Source organism: Haemaphysalis longicornis, unplaced genomic scaffold (genome assembly GCF_048455015.1).
Source record: "Haemaphysalis longicornis isolate Haplotype H1 unplaced genomic scaffold, Haemaphysalis longicornis Haplotype H1 scaffold_1, whole genome shotgun sequence".
Taxonomy (NCBI): domain Eukaryota; kingdom Metazoa; phylum Arthropoda; class Arachnida; order Ixodida; family Ixodidae; genus Haemaphysalis; species Haemaphysalis longicornis.
Window position 1 is genome coordinate 355,952,026 of NW_027526203.1, and position 20,102 is coordinate 355,972,127.

The 20,102-nt window shown below is 49.8% G+C and overlaps 1 protein-coding gene and 1 pseudogene across 1 annotated transcript in view; one reads left to right on the forward strand and one right to left on the reverse strand.

The window, feature by feature from the left end:
• The window catches only part of Camkii (Calcium/calmodulin-dependent protein kinase II), a gene marked incomplete in the record, with an annotated part of 218,706 nt that extends 212,416 nt beyond the window's left edge, over positions 1 to 6,290 (reverse strand). Inside the window, 1 exon segment of the mRNA XM_077686096.1 lies at positions 6,096 to 6,290. Coding sequence (XP_077542222.1) covers positions 6,096 to 6,208 — 113 coding nt within the window.
• A 12,931-nt stretch (positions 6,291 to 19,221) lies between these two features.
• Positions 19,222 to 19,785, forward strand: LOC144159979 (uncharacterized; annotated as a pseudogene).
• Positions 19,786 to 20,102: the final 317 nt, after the last annotated feature.

Sequence of the window (20,102 nt, forward strand, 5' to 3'; positions counted from 1 at the left end):
CATACGAACGCCTGTCTGCTATAGGCTGTTACCGCAAGCGCGACACAGCCCCTTTTTAATCAACCGGCTCTGCTCACCGCCTAGAGGCGATTCTGATTTTGCGAGCGCAGGGTTCACTGTTCTCTTGTGGGCGTGATTGTGTGTTACAACAAACGTAAAAGAAAGAACGCGTCCGTGTGGGCCCGCAATTTTGAATCTGTGGATCCTGTGGATCCTCCGGTGCATCAGTGGATCCCGTGCCTCGATATCTCTGGGAGCGCCATTTCGCCTACACGTTCGTTGGGACGAGTTCTCTCTCTCCATGGCGGATATCTCGGAATCGCAACGCGACAGAAACCATCTGTCACGGCGTAAAAAAAACCCGGGGCAGTCACAGGCGCGAGCGTGTAAGGCGAGGTCGTACAAGTTTTGTTGCGCACGTCCCTGCCCAAAAGTAAGGAAATACTCGACCTAAGAAATAATAAAAACGTTCTAGTCGTTCTTTTTCTCACGAAGTAACAAACGGAGCTCGTTACTTCGTCAGAGAAAAGTTATGAAATGTCAATGCGAACGTATTAATGTCCAAATGAACGCCGCAGAGTGCTCCTTGGAGTGTGCATCCTGACGTCGCAGACAAATGGGAATTTGTGAGCCTCTTGTGGTACCCGTCGTCGTCACTGGCCAGTTCACCCGAGTGGGAATACATTGGTCGTCCTTAGTGTCATGTAACCTGAATGTCGAGCCTAACGATGTGTCACGCAACGTCAGACGCATTCATTGTACGTCGACTAGACGCTTTCAGAGTCGAATGCCACAACGTGCGCTCAGCTCACACTCCGGAGGCCCTGCCATCGGTTTCAATGAAGTCACAGACTTCCTCAATTTCCTCCACAAACCAATTAATTGACTTCTATTCTCTGTGCGCCATCAGCCGTTTGAGAAGTCGTTTCGCCGCTACAGACGGCCGGACGGCGGCTCAATGGGCCATTTAATGCGCTCGCATTAACGTGTAGGTACAAGCGAAGCGTCACGTACAAACCACCTGCGAACAGTGACCCGGGGCGCAGAGTGCGCGCCGTTCGAGCCGGCTCTCGCCGCGGGACACCCGTCGCGCAGCTGCCGCCTGCACGCGGGAGACGGAAGTGATAGCGCACATGTAGCGCGCCTCGGGTTACGGAGAACGAGCTGTCAAACTAGAACGCCCCATCGCATCCGCGGAGAAGACGTAGCGCCGCCAGCTATGCGGCTCGGGTTTTGGGAGAGAAAAGCGACTCTCCTCTCGCCTACTGCGGCATTAGTTACATCCGCCCATTCTTCACGCCATCTTCGCCACTCGTGACGACCAAAACGGTGCTCTAGGCAGCGCCAGCTATGTCGCTGCGCCGTTGGCAATGCCCTGACCAGCTCCCATTGGTTATTTATTGATTGCGGGGTTCAACGCGCCGTAGTGGAGGGCTCCGGATTAATATTGATCACCTGGGGATCTTTAACGTGCGCCAAGATGTCGACACACGGGCGTTTTCGCCTTTCGCCTCCATCAGAAAAGCGGCCGCGGCGGCAGATCGAACCCGCGTCTCTGGGCTCGGTCGCGCAACGCCTCAGCCACTGAGCCACCGCTACGGAGGAGCTCCTATTAGTAACCATAAAAAATCTTTCCGCTTTCAAGCGACGATACAAAAAAATACGCACTGGGAGGCGGTTTCGAACAAATCCTGACTATTTCGGCTTCTTGAGCACATTCAAGTTAGAGTGGACTACGGGGACCGAAAAAAAACTGCTATTAAGAGAACTTCCAATTAAACAAAAAACGCATTGTAGCTGGTACGCAACATGTCTCCCTTCTTGATTTAGTTCAGAATCTCGACTTTCGTCGCCAAGTCGAGCGTACGACACGGGCTGCCATGATGGTTGAGACCTAAAATCGAAGCTTGAAACGTCCGCCGCACAAACTGTGCGCAATGAATAAGGTTGAGGACCTGAAAAGACATATGCGTAGCTCTCAACTGGCCTGCCTCAGTTGCGATGCCGCCGACATCAGTACAGAGCACGGCGCTGTTTTTGCGCTTGAAATTTCCGAATTTTATCGAGAAATGACGTTCACCTTGATGGTTTAAACTAACTTCCGATTAACCGATATAATGGGTTTCAGCTGCGGATTATCGAGCAGTTTCTTCCATTGGAAGGTATGTGAAATTGTCGGGACCAACACATCACTTCTAATCAACCGAAAGTTCCAATTAAGCGACTTCGGATTATCGAGAGCCGACTGCAATATCTCTTTACGAGTACGGGTTTTCTTTTTCCATTTTTATGGCCAATTCGCTTGCGTTATATCTATTCAACAGCAACACACAGAAGCTTGGTAACGTTTCCGAGTTCCCGAACAAACGGAAATATTTTAGGCAAAACTCCGACCCCGAAGACTACTCAAGACCTAGATTTAGCTCAAAGTTCTCTACACAAAACAGATGCCGCGATAGCGTAAAGTTGACCACCGCAGATGATCAAAACGGCCAACAGAAGCACCACTGGTGAAATCGCGCCCACAATGCGTGGCTCCAACCTAAGGACGCTCGTTTCAACGCCTTCTGGATCAGAACAAGGCATCTGGATAGTAATGCCGCCTTACACAGGCAGGAAGGAGTTTTGCCATTTTAAACAGTGACGCAATACCTGCCCATCGGCAGTTTGCCCGAAAAAGGTGGCCGGCGTAAAAGCGATGAGGGGGTTAGGCTTTCTTCGGGCCTGGAAGGCGTTGCACGTTCGCATCCGTTACTCCCTGCCCATTTCCACTCGGGGTTTTTAGCCGAGCCCCTCGTTAAACTTCTCCGCTTCGCAGGCGTCGGTTGGCTGCAATTTTGTACGGCCAGCGTTTGCGGCGATGCCCCGTGGAAACGTGCCCTGCCCTGTGCGCAGGCCAGCGAGCCTGCCTTCTGGGCGCGACTGAAGAAATAAATCTCACGGCGCGTGACTCGATCGGAGCCGCGGTTAGTTTGCTTACACCGAGCCGCCGCTCAAGTGGCCTGTTTCTTTCTCGGTATTCGGAGCTACGCGCTAACAAAGTTTCACTGCCACTTCGCTGCACGTGTTTTTGGATGCGCACCGCTTTCAACAACAACAGCAACAAAAAGTCCGCTGCCCACCCGACGAGGTGCACACGCACACTGTCACGTTCGCCTGTTCACAGAGCCCCCCCGTTCGTAAGGTCCCTTTTAGGGACCTTACCCGTTCGCACACTCGCGCGCCGCCTTGCGAGCCGAGGGAATGACTGGAAAGTAAGTACGCGGCTGCCAGGCGGCCTTACCACGCTCGGTTTCGGCGCCCTTTCCGGGGCCTGATGCACTGTGACGCAACGATCGCGCCTAATGGCGAGCCACCAGTCGCAATCAGAGTCACTTCTCGCGGCGCCAGTTTTCCTCGGACGGAGGGCAGCGTGCAACCACGCTGGCCTCGCCGCTACAATAAAAAAAAACTGGCTCACACAGGTAGAACGGCCGCCTCCTTTTCCTCAAGCCGCCCGTGAACGATGAAAACAACGGCGCTTTTTAAACGCACTGTGGTGCATTAATGAGGTCCTTCGACAGGTTGAGGTCCAGAAAGCCGATTCCAGAAATGCCGCACGCCCCACTAGGACACCTTAAAAGAGATACCAAAAACGCCGCGACAGCGTACCAGTGGCACGCGATGGCACGCCGCTGATGCGAAGGATAACGCTTCCTCCGCGCCCACTTTAAATTCAAGGCCGCAAAACAAGCGCGCGCGCAATTCGTTGCTGCTCCGCTTTGGTGTTGCTGCTGTTTTGTTTTTCGCTGATCCACCGATTCCCCGCGCTGTCTTGGTTCTTCAAAGCGCCTATGAACGGCCTCTTCCGACACTCGGACGGCGTGCGTACCGTTTGTAGCCAGTTAGTGAGCGGGACCCCGAGCGCATTGCGCAAACAATGCGTTTTTCCTAATTTAGGCTTTCCCTTTAGGCTCAAGAGCGAAATGGAAGGAAGAAGAAAAAAAAAAAAAGGAGCTACACAGAAAACATGTAGTCTTCACATTAGTCCAAGGGGAAATCATATGAAACAACATACTTAAAGTTAATGCTTGAAAATGAAATGGATAAAATAACTTCCATCACTCCGTCTCCTATGAAGAATGCGTAATTCATTTAGAACAACCCTATCCATTCATTACAGGCAACCCAAATAAGAACAACGTTGCATAATGTCTTTGCCGTGTTTTTGTTAGTTTAATAATAGCTTTCTTGGTTACAACCAATGTGCATTTTAGAGGTGCACAAAGCAACAAGCATGTGCTGGTCTCCCCACGTTAATTATGCACAAGACAGCTTTACTAATCTGTTAAACTGGATTCAATTTCATTTTATGACCTTTTTTTTTCTACACCACAGGGGTCACTCTTTGCCTCTTAGACGGCTCCTTTCAGAAAAGCACAGTTCTATCGACTTCCCTCAGTTACGGCCAACAGCATTGCCTCTGCCGTGCAATAAATCGGATACAGCAGTAACCAGCCAAATTAGGAAACCGATTGGTCGGTATATACGCACATGACCACGTGGTTGTAACGATCCTTTTGTTCTTGATGTGGCAATGGAGACAAGCAATAAGATGAGGATAGGCGCTATTGCACTTTTTATATCCCATAGTTTCAACTTTACATGGCACATGATACACCAAGTGTTGGCACTGCTCGTATTTGTATGCTCCTTGAGTGCAGATACTACCTTCACCAGCAAATTATAGGCGCTATGAGCACCGCTTGCTAAGAAAACAGCACAGATACTGAAAATTCCCGAGGCGAATTTCTAATTGAACCGACGCTTGGACCACCTACGCACGCTGCAGCGAGTGTCCGGAATGATTTGGACCACCTGTTTTTCAATGGGCACCACCCGTGTCCACCGGCGTGTTCCCCTCCACTCGTAACACGACCAGAAACAGCACATTGCGAGTTGTTAGGTCAACCCATGCAAAAGCTGCCGGTAGCCTACCGCTAGGTCAGCTTCTGTGCGGATTACGGCGCTTATAGCGTGCCGTAGCTATGTCCATGCTTGCACGGAAAGAGCTGCGGCACTTCACGCATTGCCAGGCTTGCATTCAGAAGTATGGCTATGCTGACACTTTTTTCGATTACCCAAACCGCTGGGAGAACGAAGTACTTACGCCTGGATAAAGGCGACCGCATGATAACGGCTTTCGCCAAAAGTGTTCGAAAAACACCCAGGTTTATCGCTCGATCGAGCGAAAATTGATCGTGTCCGTTCACTTTAGTCCAGATTACCAGGTAACAGGTATACATCTATGCTCGATCTACGGCCGATCGGGTGGCAAAAACGATGCGTTAATTATGAGGGATTCTTGTGCAGACTGATCCCTCCCTAGTTGGTATACTAGATGCACGAAAGAACGAGCAGTTACACTTGCGCGCGCCGATGCGGCTAACGGCTCGTACAGCCTATTGATTGCAGAACGAGCCGATTATCCGCAGACAACAAGATTATGCGGCCGCTTTAGCGCGCTGACGACGCAGTAATATCGTCCGTTACCCTATCGGTGCAGAGCCTAGCTCGCCCATCACAAGGACGGGAGTGGGCTGGGCTCTCCTGATTGCGGGCTGCCCCGCCGTGCAGTAACCGCAGCGGGACTTCCGAGATTCGGATCCGACGCGTGGACAAGCTAAAGCATAGCTCAAGATTGCGCTCCGAAAGAGCGCATTTGTGTGCGTGAGTGCAACCCAACACATGGGCACAAAAGGTGGCTATTTTCTGACGCTTCTTCTCGAGTCCGGACGCAAAGAGAAAGCGGCGGCGGCAGAGGGTCGCGGCCTACGCGCCGCTGGCGTGCTCGGTACAACTGGAGACGGTGCACGAGTCCGACATCGGGCGAAGGCAGCAGCGAAACGGCACAGACCACTGCAGCCTTGACCGTGGCCGGGCCTGAGCAACGGCCGGGCGACTGGCAAGGGCGCCGACCGAGCATCGGAGCCCCCAGGAGGGGAGCGCATCAGAGCGCACCGCTCCTATGCTCGCTACGGCAGCTGCGGCCTCGGCGGAATGCAGACGGGGTGTTCACAACACCGCCTAGAAGCAGCGAGCAAGTTTGTACTCACTTTCCTAGTTCTTCCTTCAATTCGTAGTTGTCACTGAATCGAGTTGTTGGTGTCGGGGCAGCCATATTGATTAAACTGGATGAAGGGAGATGAAAGGTCTCGCGGAATCTCATCCTAGGCGAGAGCGCCCTGATTACCGCTTCTCGGCGCGCGCTGCGTCTTGCCCGTGCGCAGCCGCGGTGGCGCCCTCTCCGTTGCTTGCGCCGCCGGCGCCGCCGCCACGCCGCTGCGGCGGCCGCGCGCGGCGTGTGGAGTGCGGAACCTAGTGGCACCTAGCCACGGCACCGCAAAACGAACGAGCTGCCGAAGCTGCGGCCGCGCGCCAACGGCCGGTCGAACGCGGCACGACTGGTTTGTAAAACCGCAAATGCGAGCTCCGTCCCACTTTCACGTTTTATGTGCGATCATTACCCATTACCCAACGCAAGTGAGATAAGCCGCAGACGTTGATGTCACTGATAGTCTTGCCCCATCCGTCTTCCGACAGAACAATCTGCTACTAACTTGTAAGAATGAATAACGCGCTCGTTTTAAATTAATTCTTTTTAAACCAGATCATCGGCGTCTAGCCACATGAGTAATGAACAAGAATACTCAATTGGAAAGCATCCCACAAAAATTTTAAAAGCAATTGTGGAGGTGCGAATCCTCCTAATTTTATGAGGGCGTATCTAGAAAGCTGCGCGGGTTGAAAATTGTCCAATCCGGTTCTCCTCCAGTCACACCTGGGGCGGAATTATAAGTTGTGTTACAAGTTGTGTCCGCTTCGAAAATGTCCACTTCGCGCCCATTTCAGTTGTGACGTAGTTGCACTCGTCGAGGACTCTGAGCAATGGATGTGTTGCGTGAAATCTGGACGGGCAATTTGAAACGGACATGAAATGGACAAAACTCGGAATTCTGCCCCTGGTATGATATTGTCAGTGACATGGCAGTCGTTTTAAACACAAGAGGGAGAATTCAGATTAAACTGTTTTCAGGCAACTCCGTTCTTCACACAACAATTAGTTTACGATCTGGCCAAACAATGTCTTTATAAAGATCTCGCTAACATTTCGTTCCATTTCAAAATCTGGCATAAAGCACTTCAAACTATTCTTCCACAAGGATGTGTAGCAAGGAAGCAGTTTAGCAGTATTTATTGCCTACCTAGGAGGTTCCCAAAGAGAATCGTTACAGGTTCTGCAGCGCTGAATTGTAACCATGCACGTCGAATTTTTTTTTTTTTTTTTTTGTCCTTGTAGGACGCTTAGAACATTATCGACTATGCGGCACGAGCTGTTAGAGACTCCGACGCGTGTTAACCATGCAGTTGCAGCTGAACGCCGATTTTGTGAACATCCATTTTACGAATACTCCTATTTTACGAACTAATTCCCACACGCCTTAATTGATTTACAGGCTTCAGAGTATGTTTAATCTCCGTTAAATCCTCCCCGGGTGTTCGAAATTAATCCATAGGCCGGGCGCGCCTCATTGCCAAAGTGTAGTTTCGGCCCGTTGGGCTTCAATTCTAATTTTGGTTTTTTTTTTTTTTTTGTCCTTGTAGGACGCTTAGAACATTATCGACTATGCGGCACGAGCTGTTAGAGACTCCGACGCGTGTTAACCATGCAGTTGCAGCTGAACGCCGATTTTGTGAACATCCATTTTACGAATACTCCTATTTTACGAACTAATTCCCACACGCCTTAATTGATTTACAGGCTTCAGAGTATGTTTAATCTCCGTTAAATCCTCCCCGGGTGTTCGAAATTAATCCATAGGCCGGGCGCGCCTCATTGCCAAAGTGTAGTTTCGGCCCGTTGGGCTTCAATTCTAATTTGGTATTTGTGAACTCAATCGTACGAAGAAACCATGAACACCGAGCTCAATTTTACAAGGATTTTTTTTTTCGAGGAATATAGGTAGGGAATGAAGAAATGAAACAATGACGCCATTCAGCAGGATATGAATTCCGTCGGCAACTACAGATTCCAGTGCAGACATGGATGCGACCGAGGCTATAGTGAGGACGCTCAAATAGCGAAACTATTTTCCCGTGCAGAGGACGCATCGGAAGATAGATACAAACACCGTCGATGGAGTGCCAACAGCTAGCGAAGAAATGGATGCCGTCGACCGGCCGAGGCATATCCTAGCTATCGCAAGTCTCGAGAAGTGCCCGACGGCTTTGTTAGCAGAATTGTTTGCTGGCAGAAAAGGCGCGAAAGGCTTTTCTGACAGACTGATAAGACGTTTTTTTGCTATAGGATGAATGTTAAACAGAATCGGCCACCACCGCAACGACATGAAAGAACACCATACCACCGACGGCAAAGCCAGACAAGCCCACTGCGAGAAACCTACGCACCTACTCACGTAATGAAGTTTATTCATTCATTCATTGACTGCTTGATTCGTTCATTCATTAATTCAATAAATCAACCGGTCGATCAATCAACCAATCAATCAATCAATTCATTCCTATTCATAAAAATTCGAGGCGGGGGGGGGGGTGGCGGGTTACGCACCTAACCTACCCCTGTGCTATGAGGCGCGCCATAGTGGAGGGCGCTCCGGAATAATTTTGGCTACAGATTGATCCTTCAAGGAGCCATGAAGAGAAAACAAAAGTTTGTTTTATTCGAAAGATTAGGGGTTTCATAATACTCCAAGCGCTTAGCTTTCCCAGAAGCAAATGATGCTTTATTCACTGAGAAATAAGGCAATTTAAGCCAAAATTTTAAATCTCCCGCTAAAATTGCACATTCCGTGACGTGAACCATGGCGTCATACGAGCCGGTCCATGAAACAGATACTTAGTATGTCGACTCCCACCCACACGCGGGAGTCGACCGAGACGGCGGCCATTTTAAAAATACTAGTAAAACCTAGTGCACCCGCAGCCCTAGTCATGGAATCGCCTGATCCGGAGAACAAAACTCTCGCCGAGGAGCTCGGGCTTGCATTTAACGACCTCACACTACTTGAACGCTCAATGCCTCTAATTGCACGAGCGGCAAGAGTTGTGGGATACGCGGTGGACGGGAAAGCGACCATTCCGCAATAGCCACAACAGACGAACGCCCTGCCGTCGGCACCGCTGCCTCGTCGCGACGGACGAATACAGACTGGTACGTATGTGCCGTATTTTTATTACGGTTAATAATAGTTCAATTTCAGTAGCAGTATCGCTTATGCCAGTTGACCGGTGTCGTGTATGGAAAGCCGTTCGCGCGAGCTCTCTGCTTCGACCAGAAAGATACGAGCGTCAATGCGCGGTGTTTACGGCATTTTTTCCCCCAAGGTCAGAGCCACTTGCTTCGCCGAGGTTCGTCGTTGGGCAGCACATGAAAGGAGATCTCCTCACCGGCGGGGATGTCGCACTTCCTCGACGATTTGCCCGTACTACATGGGCATTTCAAAACGCAGCAACGAAATTTCATTGTAAAGTACTCGAACAAACTGAAGTTTTCAGTGGTTGTAAACTGGAAACGAGCTCGTAACGACAGCAGCAAGCCAACACTATTCGAAACTTCTGCGACGACTGGCACTATCTCGTCGCTTCTTGCTGTTCCTTACTCCCCTCGTTTCTATTTTTACCTTTACTGGTTGGCGATATGACGGCCAACCTCCTGTCAAGGGATTAAGATACCAAGCAAGGTGGCGGCTGTACGTGCTGGAACAGTTCGTTGGCCTCTAAGAGCCTCGAACCCGAAAATTCGTCTGCGCGACGGCGAGATGTCGAGCTCGGCCGGTGGCAGTTTCGTACGCATTGGCGCACACGCTTGCGTGTTCGTTCGGAACTTCAACCGTTTACTCCACCGTTCTTTGTCATAAAAGGAATGTGCACTATGTTTCACGGGAATTTAGCTCGCTATGCAAACTGTAAGCCCTGCTTAACATACGTTTGCTTTTGTCGGCCTCCGCCAATCGCAGAGCATTCCCAAGTGACATCACAGGTTCTGTTGCGGAAAATGAGCTGGTGGGTCGCATGGTCATTTCCTTTTTTCCTAATTATGTAGCTTATTTGGGCGAAGTTTGCGTTATAAGTGGTGTCGTTGTGGTTCTAACGAGGCAATCTTTCGAATGAACCAAACTTGTGTTTCCTCTTCATGGCTCCTTTAACGTGCTCCGAAATCTTGACACACGGCCGTCTTCGTTTTTCGCCTCCACCAGAAAAACGGCCGCCGACCGGGACCGAGTCCGCGTCCTTGAGCTCAGCAGAACAACGTCTTTGCCACTGGACCACCACTGTAACGTCACGATTCAGCGCGCAGCTGTGCTGCAAACTTCGTGCAGCGCTATTCTGCTTTGTGGCAGAGCCACCACTACGTGCACCTTCCACGTGGGCGCCGCTCTGTCGGTGACTCGAGCTTGCAGCGACAGCCAACAGATCCTAACATGCCGCAACGTGCCTGGGAGCGGCCGGATCGCGAGTGCCTCGATGACGGCGGGATTCAAACTTCGGCGGCAGCAAACGTGACGTGTGGATACACGCCCGAAGGACGCGGACGCCGCATCGGAGACCTCCTCCCACCCCTCTCTCGGACTCAGCGTGCGCCGCTACTACCGACCCCTCACGAACTCTGGAAAGAGCGTTGTGGGTGTCTGTGCCATGTCGCGCCGTGTGCAAAAAGCAGGGGGAGAACTTGTTCGACCGTTAGCGCTTGGGTATAGGCACCGGTCACTGCTCAGAGGGCGCGACGAATAAGTACACCCCGCGCCGCCCCGCGGAAGTTTGAGCTAACTTTGGGTCGGTGAGAGGCAGACGGCGGCCGCGCGTTCATATATCCGGCACCTCTCGGTTTGTCTTTGCGAATCTGCAATTGTTTTCGAAAGGTGTCTCGACTTTGAAAACTGTTCTAGCAAATAGTTTCCCCGTGTCTCAAGTGCTTCTGTGCGATTTCCGGACAATTACGGGGCTGAACTACTACTGTCGGCCTCGCGTGCGGGAGAAGTTACAGAGATTGTACGTTCCCGCGCGCGTGTGCACCGTGAAAGAAATTTACGGGACAGACATCGTTTCGAAGTCCCATTCTCAGCAAGGGAAGGTTATTTACAGCGCCAATTCAGGTCAGTAGCCAGCGTATACAACGGCGCTCCACGATAGAAGCGTGTTTGTGTTATTGTTTCCTCTGTTCGCGCAACCACACTACAGTTACTTTTTCGGTTGCCCTTCTTCAGCTCGGTCGGTGTTGTCACTAACTAACAACGCATTCCAAACGTTATTAGCTGTTGGCAAAGTAAACGCAGTTCCACACAGTTCGAAATCTGCTGAGGAGCGGCGGTTGTCTTTGCGAAGATTCCGTTTAGTTTCGGCTTCTATCTTGTGAGTAATGTTAGAGTCGTCTTAGCGGCTAATTGTGATACAGTTTGTTCAGGCCATTCGGAATTCTCCAAAAAGAGTATTTCCTCCTCCTCCCCATCCTCTGCTTAAACAACAATAACCTCAACTTTCAGAGTACGCAAAACGCATTAAAGCATTCTCCTCCCCATCCTCTGCTTAAACAATAATAACCTCAACTTTCAGAGTACGCAAAACGCATTAAAGAAGTCAGCGCAAGTGAATGCAACCTTGCCTTTGATAGCTTTCCACGCTCTCGCTTGGAATGCGTGGCCGAACTATGTACACTTCGGGGAACAAAGAAGGGCAGTAAGCGGGATGCGTATTGACTGTTTTGACATTGCTTTTTGTATCACCCGCGAAGTGCGGTGAATGCATATTCTTGTGCTGCCTTTTGGCATCCATTTGGTGCCGCGAATGTCGCTAAAAAATGCTTACTGTTGATAAAACAATAGTGGCGGAAGCGGTAATACCTTGTGTTATGCAACTACTACGACGGCATGCGATTCATCGCAGCGCGTGATGTGCATGAACACTGAAAGCAAACGTTTTAGTTTTACGGCCCTTCGTGTCTGCGCTGCATCGTACTCATAAGTTTACTCCTTCCACTGACAAAAAATATCATGACTTTTAAATGCGATAGTCTTTCTTGGGCTACTTAAACCCAGAAATTTTGGTCTGTCTGTCTGTCTGTCTGTCCGTCTGTCTGTCTGTGACTCGATTCAGCCACCCGGCCAAAGTAAAACAATGCCTGCGCAATAGTGTTATATAGTCACAGCTACATGTGCCCGTCTAATTCCGGTGTGATGTTCATACTTGTCAATATTGTTGAACAACAACAAGACATTACGCATATATAAAACAACAAATCAATACAGAAGTGATATTTACAGCGCTCCTTTATAAAAAAATCGTACATGCTTGATTTTGGCGAGATTAAATACTTCATCAACTGAAGAAAAAAATATCACTCCGCTGTCGCCTGCTGTCGCCCGCGCCATATAGCTTCAGGCGGCATTTGAAGAAATCAAGTGGCAACAGTTACGAAGGGTTCCACTAGATAGATTCCACGTTCTGCTTGGAATGCACGTGGACTAGGGAAACGCGGTTCTATAAACGTGGAAGTAGGGCGCATCGATTCACGCGCGTCTTCGCCGTACGGCAGCGTTGCCATCGAGACACCCGGTTTGGAGCAGTGGAATGCGGGAAATTTAAAATGATTTAAGCAAACCTTTGGCGTCTTTACCTTGGGAGGAGCGCGACGCAACAGGAACAGCATGAGAGGTGAGCGGGAAAGCGAAGGGAGGCATTTACTTGGGAAAAGTGGATAAAGGCTATCGTCTTTTGACGACATTTGCCACAAAAGGAGCAGATACGCGGCCAATTTTTCTTACTTCCTTGACTTTTCTTATTGCTAAATTCATTTCTTGCGAAGCTTATTCTGCCACGGCTACCCGAGCGAGAAACCTGTACAGTACGATGGCAGGCTGCCTTTCGCGATTGTGGCTTTCCTTCGCGCAGCAGTAGAGGCGCTGCCACTAATTCTTTCCTGCAGCCTTTTGATCCTTTCGGACCCTGCAACTTGCAATTATAACTATGTTTCTTAAAAACCTTGCGCCACACAACGTCGAACCGCACACAGCGCGTGTGTTTTTACGTGCGCTGAACGGCCGGTCGCGACATCCACCGACCCAGAGTTGCTAATTGGCGGCGAGAGGCGGCGCTGGAGTCGCGCGCAAACTGCAGTGTCCGGTGCCTATAAATACGGGGTCCCAAGCACAGAAGTTCATTCATTTTGGAGCTGCGAATCAATGCTGTCACTCTGCTCGAGTCCTGTACTGTAACATCGCCCGTCAGTGCATTGTTCCTGCATTTCTTCGGCTCATCTCCCGCCATGCAGTAAACCAGTTAAGTTTGCCTTCTGCTTCTGGTCGTCATCTCCAAGGCAACAACATTTGTTGGCCGCTCACCACTACGCTACCACACACATGACGGATCCCGGTGCTGGGACGCCTTCTCGTATGCAACAGCGGGTAAATTTCTCGGTTACACTCGCGTCGCTTTTATCGGACCCCGTTCGCATCGCATTTTCCTTTACGGGTAGGCTTCACAGTCCAACACACCATGTGGGAAAGCCAGCTTACAAAACCAAGCTTACACGGAAATTTTTCAAGTCGTCTTCGTTTCAAAGCACACGTGCAATGCTTGAAAGACTATATTCCTGGGGCAATATAAGTCCTCATATCAAGATATGAACGCCTTAGGACCTTATCGGTGTAAGCTTGGCCTTTGTAAGCTGACCTTGTTCACACCGTTTACCTTAAAGTCGGCTTCACTTCTAAACACAAATACATTGCTCGGAAGACATTTTTCAAGCGGCAATAATGCCGGCTTAAATCTAAATGAATGCCCTAGGACCTTAGTGGTGTAAGCTTGCTTGCTATTTCTAAGCTGGCTTCCCCAAGTTGCGTTTTTCTGCGCAGGCGCCATAAAATTCCGCATCCCATCTATAGCCAGCTTCGCTGTAATAATCGCAAGCAGTGCCGGTCTTACGGGTGGGCGACCAGGGCGGTCGCCCACCCAGCCGACCAGCCGACCTGAACTAAGAACCCCCCTCTTCCTCTCCACCCGGCCCCCTCCCTGTTTTCCGTCCATCAAAAGAGACTTCGGCGATGCACTTTGAAGCGAGGGAGAAAACGCGCATGTGTGCCTGGTGTCCAAATGCCCCGCGAACAATAGCCCCGCGTCACAATCCCCGCGTGTAAGCAGGGACTACGATGGGATACACGCGTCCTTCGGGCGTGTATCCACACGTCGCATTTGCCCCCGATGACCCGATGAGCTTCCCCGAGACATTCTCCCGTAGCGATAAGGAACGTGATTTTTTGGTGCCTGAATGCACGAACATCTCAACAAAATGGTAGATGAAGTAAAAGGGACGAACACAGAATGTAGGAGTGATAGCTGGTTCCAAGGCGGTTTAATCGCGTGGTTGTACACACGGCACGTGTTCCCAACATCCCCCCCCCCCCAACTACCACTGGGATGACATGCCTTCCCCCTTTAGCAAAGCGAAGTCAGATGTGCGGTCTAAGTGGGGTGGACTTGAAGCCCAAGTGATTACCACGCCGTAAACTTCCATCATTCCGGCATCCGTGGCACCGCCTAGTGTCACACAAAACCAGGTCTCCATTGTCTCTGAGAGTGCCACCTCGGCCTGACCGGGCAGCCTGGTCGACGTAATGCGACATTCAGCATAAAATTAACTACTTTGCCATGGAAGTGCACCATCATCCTCAGCCTATAGGTCCACTGCAGGACGAAAACCTCTCCCACTGACCTCTAACCTACGCTGCTCGAGTCCATTACTTGCCCTCGAATTTCCTTATTTCGTCCCTCCATCGAGTTACTGGCCTTCCCCTTCTAGATCTGTCTCTCGGTATCCCTCTGTTGCCCTGGAGGTCTACCGGTCGGCATCTCGTCTCACTACATGGCCTGCCCAAATCCATTCCTTTTCATTTACTTGAACTAGGATTGCGTCTACTCGAGTCTGCTCCCTGATCCAGGAAGCTCGTTTTATGTCCCTAAGTGTTACTCCGACCTATATTCGTACCAGGGCCCCTTGAGCCGACCTAAGCGTGCTTTCTAGTTGCTTAGTAAGGCGCCAAGTTTCAGCTCCATATGTCATCACCGGCAGCATGCATTGGTTGTATATTCTCCTTTTGGGGGATAGAGGTGGCTTTTCGTTATTTGGTAATGTTTGCCGAAAGCGCTCCAGTCCTTACCTATTCGGCGCCGAATGTCTCGTGATTGAGGACAGCTCTGATAGCCTGTATACGATATGAAATACTCTCCTACTTGTTCTAACGTTTGTTACACAGGCTGAAGAGGGCGCTTTTGGCATGTTTATTCGCCATAACTTTAGATTTAATCATATACATTTGTGGTCCTACGGCTTTGCTCTCTGATTGTATACTTCTTCCAGCGTTTTTTGCAGTAGCTCCGCGGACTCAGTTAGCATGGAGGTTATTGAGACCCAAAAATGTACAGGATACCCTCTTTATAAAGCTATAAGTATTTCATGCCAACATGCATGACCTCAACATCATTAGTTAAAATTATCATTGCAATACATGAGCACGAGGTCGCGGGTTCGATTCCCGGCCGGGGCGGCCGCTTTTCTGATGGAGGCGAAAGGCAAAAACGCCCGTGTGTACGCGATTTCGGCGCACGTTAAAGATCCCCAGGTGGTCAAAATTATTCCGGAGCCCTCCACTACAGCGCGCCTCATCGCGTGCGTTGCGTCGGCACGTTAAACCCTACAATCAATCAATCAAAGCAATACATGAAGTCGTAGAAAAAGGAAACATTAACGCTTCAAGAGACATGGGCAATCTTTGGAAGACTCGGTGGCACACGGATAACCAGAGCTATTTGTCGAACTCGGGCATTGAGTGGAAGTTCATCGCAGAAAGAACACCGTGGTTGGAAGGTTGTTTCTAGCAGAGAATTGTTCGGAGCGTAAAATTGGCTCTAAAGAAAATTGGCGCAGCTTGCATTAGTGGCGCAAGGCTAGAGAAACAGCAGAGCTGGGGGTCGACCTAGCTGCTCCCCACACTGGCAGCGGATCCCAGGAGAGAGGGAGCAGCTGGACCCCAGCAGTATAAAGCCGTTTTGGGTGGCACTGTCAACGTTACTATAGGTGGGGTTCTCTATCTAGAAACGTTGGGCGCTGTAAAGCAAATGTACAGTGCTTTATTCAGTAGCAGTCGTCGTCATCCCATTCGTCGTGGTCTTCCGATGGCACAGCCGCGTAGGGCAAATCCTCTTGCAGCGCGTCCTCACCTCGGTAGACCTCCACTTCTTCGTCAGCTGGTCCGGCGGCCGTCTACACATGTGGATGGTGGTGGTGGTGGTTTCAGTGAAATGGCGCGTACCCACTCAGGGGGATCGGCCAGGAAATGGGCGCAAGAAATTTGGTAATTTTTGTAGGGAAAGAAAAATATTTCAATATTAGGATGGATTACAAGTAGATGACTAAAGAAATAAAAGTAAGGAGATTAAGAAAGAAAGAAAAAAAGGTAAAAACGAACACCATTCAATGAAAATTGGAAGTAAGAAACACGAAGAAAGTGGTACAGACGAAGCAGTGAGCTGGGCGCGCATATTCTTGACAAGGGAATTCAGTAGAGCTAAATGATGTTAGCACGGCAGACGACCTGATTCCAGGATGAATGAGTGCAACGCACTGCAAAGATCCCCGTGGCAGAATCCCAGTTCCTTCGCCCCGAATGACAAAATAACTGTAGCAGACAGCGGGAGGTTTAGCCGGCTGCATGTACTTTCTAAGTATCTTCGTCTTATCGAGGAGAACCGTCGGCAGGGAAGAAGAAATGGTCGATTGTTTCTGGTTCTTTGCAAAAGACGCATAACGGCGACAGGGCCAGATTGGAGTGGTTCAAGTAATAATTTAAATTTGGCACGCGACAGCGAAAGCTAGTGAGGGTGACTTCGCAAGCTCGCGACTGTCTTTTGCTGCACTTCCATGAGTACCGGAGGTGCTCGAGCTCCGAGTCTTCGTAAGCAGAATCAGGCAGACTTCGAAGTAAGCACAGCCTACGGAAGCGAGCCGAAGTTATGAGGGAAATGGGCGGCAGAACCTCCATTACTGGACCGCCCAATGCCATTCCCGCCGGAGCATACGCCGATTCGTTAAGCCAGATACCCGCATGTCCAGGTACCCAGACCAAACGAAGTTCACGAAGGGAGGAAGGCGATAAAGAAGCAAGGACTCGACGTAGGGGGGATGAAGTTGAATAAGTAAGGGCAGAACAAACAGAAAATGAATCCGTAAGACTTATTGCCTGTCGTTTCGAGGAACCAAGCTTACGAAGGGCCAAGACTATTGCGAGAAATTCTGCGTGGAAAGATGTAGTAAAGTTAGGCAGCCTGAGGGAAAAGGCCCAATCTAGACCGGGAGAAAAAATACCTACGCCTGCCTTCTCCTTCTGGACAGAAGCATCGGTTGCAACAATGGCGTGGAATGGTAAACCGTTCAGATGATCCTGTAGGAGGCCTGTTAAAAGGTTCAGAGGGAGTAATTTCGCGTTAGAGGGAAAGATTTCATCAAAAGAAATATCTAAGGGCGACACTCTGTCAAGTACTGGGGCCGACAAGAGGGCCACATTTAATAGGCCAAGCAGAAATTGTACAAAGACCGCCTGTGGATATTGAGAGATTGCTTGACAGATTCATCGGCATCGTCTTCGGCACGGCGGACCCTTGGCGTGCCAGTCACTACACGACGACGATGACGAAGGCGGTAGCTCCTCATGTGGTGTAAGCCCACGCGCAAGCCTGGACGACGCCGGGCGGTCGCCGAGAGGCATGGGCTCACGTGCGCTAGGGGCTTTCGGTCTTGCTCTTACATTGGGCAAAGGCCAGAAAGTTCTTTCATGGTCTAGCACACAGCTTTTGTAAACTCGGTGCAGCGCGGACAGAGACGAGGTATTGCTTATCTATCTCAGCACACTTGAGCGGACTGGCGTAAGCCATGCTGTAGCACTCAGCCTCTCAATGCTACATTATTTCTGCGAGCTTGTGTCCAGCATTTTTGCCCATCCTTGAGAATAAGGTGAAGATACCATTTTTGATCATCTGTAGGCAGCAAATGTTCTCTTTTTTATGTTTCCCTGCATCCAGTGGCGTAATTAGGGGGGGGGGGAGGGGGGGGGCAGGAGGGTACAAGTGCCCAGGGCGCCACTTGGGAGGGGGCGCCGAGCCGAGCTTGCCCAACTTGTGGCCGAGGGGGAAAAATGGCAGCGGGGCTATCTTTCAATAGCAGGGCGGCGCAGCTGCAGAAGTCACTGTTGGAAAGAGTTCTTGTTTGGGTATTGGTACGGCATGGTAACACAAGGATAGCCCTGCGGAAGACGAGGCCGATGAGAGGGGACGCACACGAGGCGCCGACGCCCCCCGCATTTCCCGGAGAAGTGCCCCGGTAGTGTCCCCCTCTCTTCGTCCTCGCCTTCCGCACAGCTATCCTTGTGTTACAATGCCGCTGTTCAAGCAGTTAAACTGTTCTCCTTGTCGGGAAGCGCTGCACACATGTATGAATACTTAGGTGCGCCCGGATGAGGGAGTTCGGGAGGCAACACGGGATGATATCCAGTGTGCTTGCGTGCGTGCTGTTCGCATGTGTTTTCATGTGTTCTCGTTTGTATTCCAGCAGCGGCGAAAGGAGGTGGGGGGGGGGGGGGGGGAGTGCTTAAAATTTGCGCCCTCATATTTCGATTAGCCCTTTGCAGGTATTCTTACAAGGCGAGGTGAACAACGTTCAGGGAATCATAGAGATCCTGGTATTTAAAAGTCGCGGTTCCTATCGTTGTCAAGTATAAATCGGAGACGGAGTGCAAGGGTCAAAGCGGTAAAGCCAGTCAGTAGGTACCTTGAAGACATACTGACATACTTGAAGTTTATCACGTTATGGCAAATAACGACAAAGAAACGAGTGAAACGAGAAGTGATCGCACACCAGCTATTGCACCAGTGGATGTTAAGATATGATGTTCTTATTTTGCTCGGCTTTTGGAACAAAATACTGGTTCGAATAGGTCCCGTTTAATGGCTGCAAGACTCAACAATGAACTTTTACGAGGCTGCTTTAGACATGAACGCTTTTCGAGAACAGTTTCATGACGAAAGGGAAACGCTGGTGTCAATGTTGAAAGGCGTTCGAGACGAGGAAAAAAAAAAACAGATGCTGGTGAAAAGTGGAAAGGAGAGGCGTGAACGGCTAAGCAGAAAATACAAAGTGTCATGAAATCCACATTCGACCGTCTTCATTCTGAAATGGACGAGAGGTTACCGATGCCAAGTTTGGCTTTCTCCTGGACATAAACAAGCTGTGCTACGGTGACAACGAGAACGAACTAAGAACAAATTTTACACCTTTGACGAGTTTTATCGTTCCGACGGTAGCGCGCAGGACCTCTATGAAGAGACTTTAGATTGCCCACTGCTGTTTTCACGGCGTGTTGACCGGAGATTATCAAAACCTGAAGAACTTCTGAAATTTATCATACAGTATGGGAAAGACAACATGTTTCCCAACCTTCGCGTCGCGATTCAGATAAAGTTAGCCATAGCCGTTTCCATATCGCTGGCTGTGAAAAGTCCTTCAGCAAGCTAAAACTAATACTTTCCTATTTGCTGGCCACAAGGGCCCACGACAGACTTTCTTATGTTGCTCGAGATCTGCTGAGTGTGGAAAAAGAAGAAACTGTAAAAACAAACTTTGATGACATTATAGAACAGTTTTCTTTATCGAAAGCAAGAAAAGTGCTTCTATATAGTTGTTAAAGAGTGCCGTAGTGTATAGTATTTTCAATATTTGTGTTATTAGTAACCAAGTGATCTAATTAAAGCGTTTCAAACTCAAAGAATGCGTTTCTCGACAACTTGTTCCCGATGAACATCAGCACTGGCGTCACAAGAGGCAATGATATGCTACCAGGAGACAACAGTGATTGCAGGAACGAGTTTTTGAATGCATCATTACATTGATAACAAAATGTGGGCATACTATGCACATTTTAAGTACGATTAAATATTCCGAGCAATTCATTTAACGGTAAGGCAGCGAAAAACGATAACAACCGTGTACATTCGTACTTGGT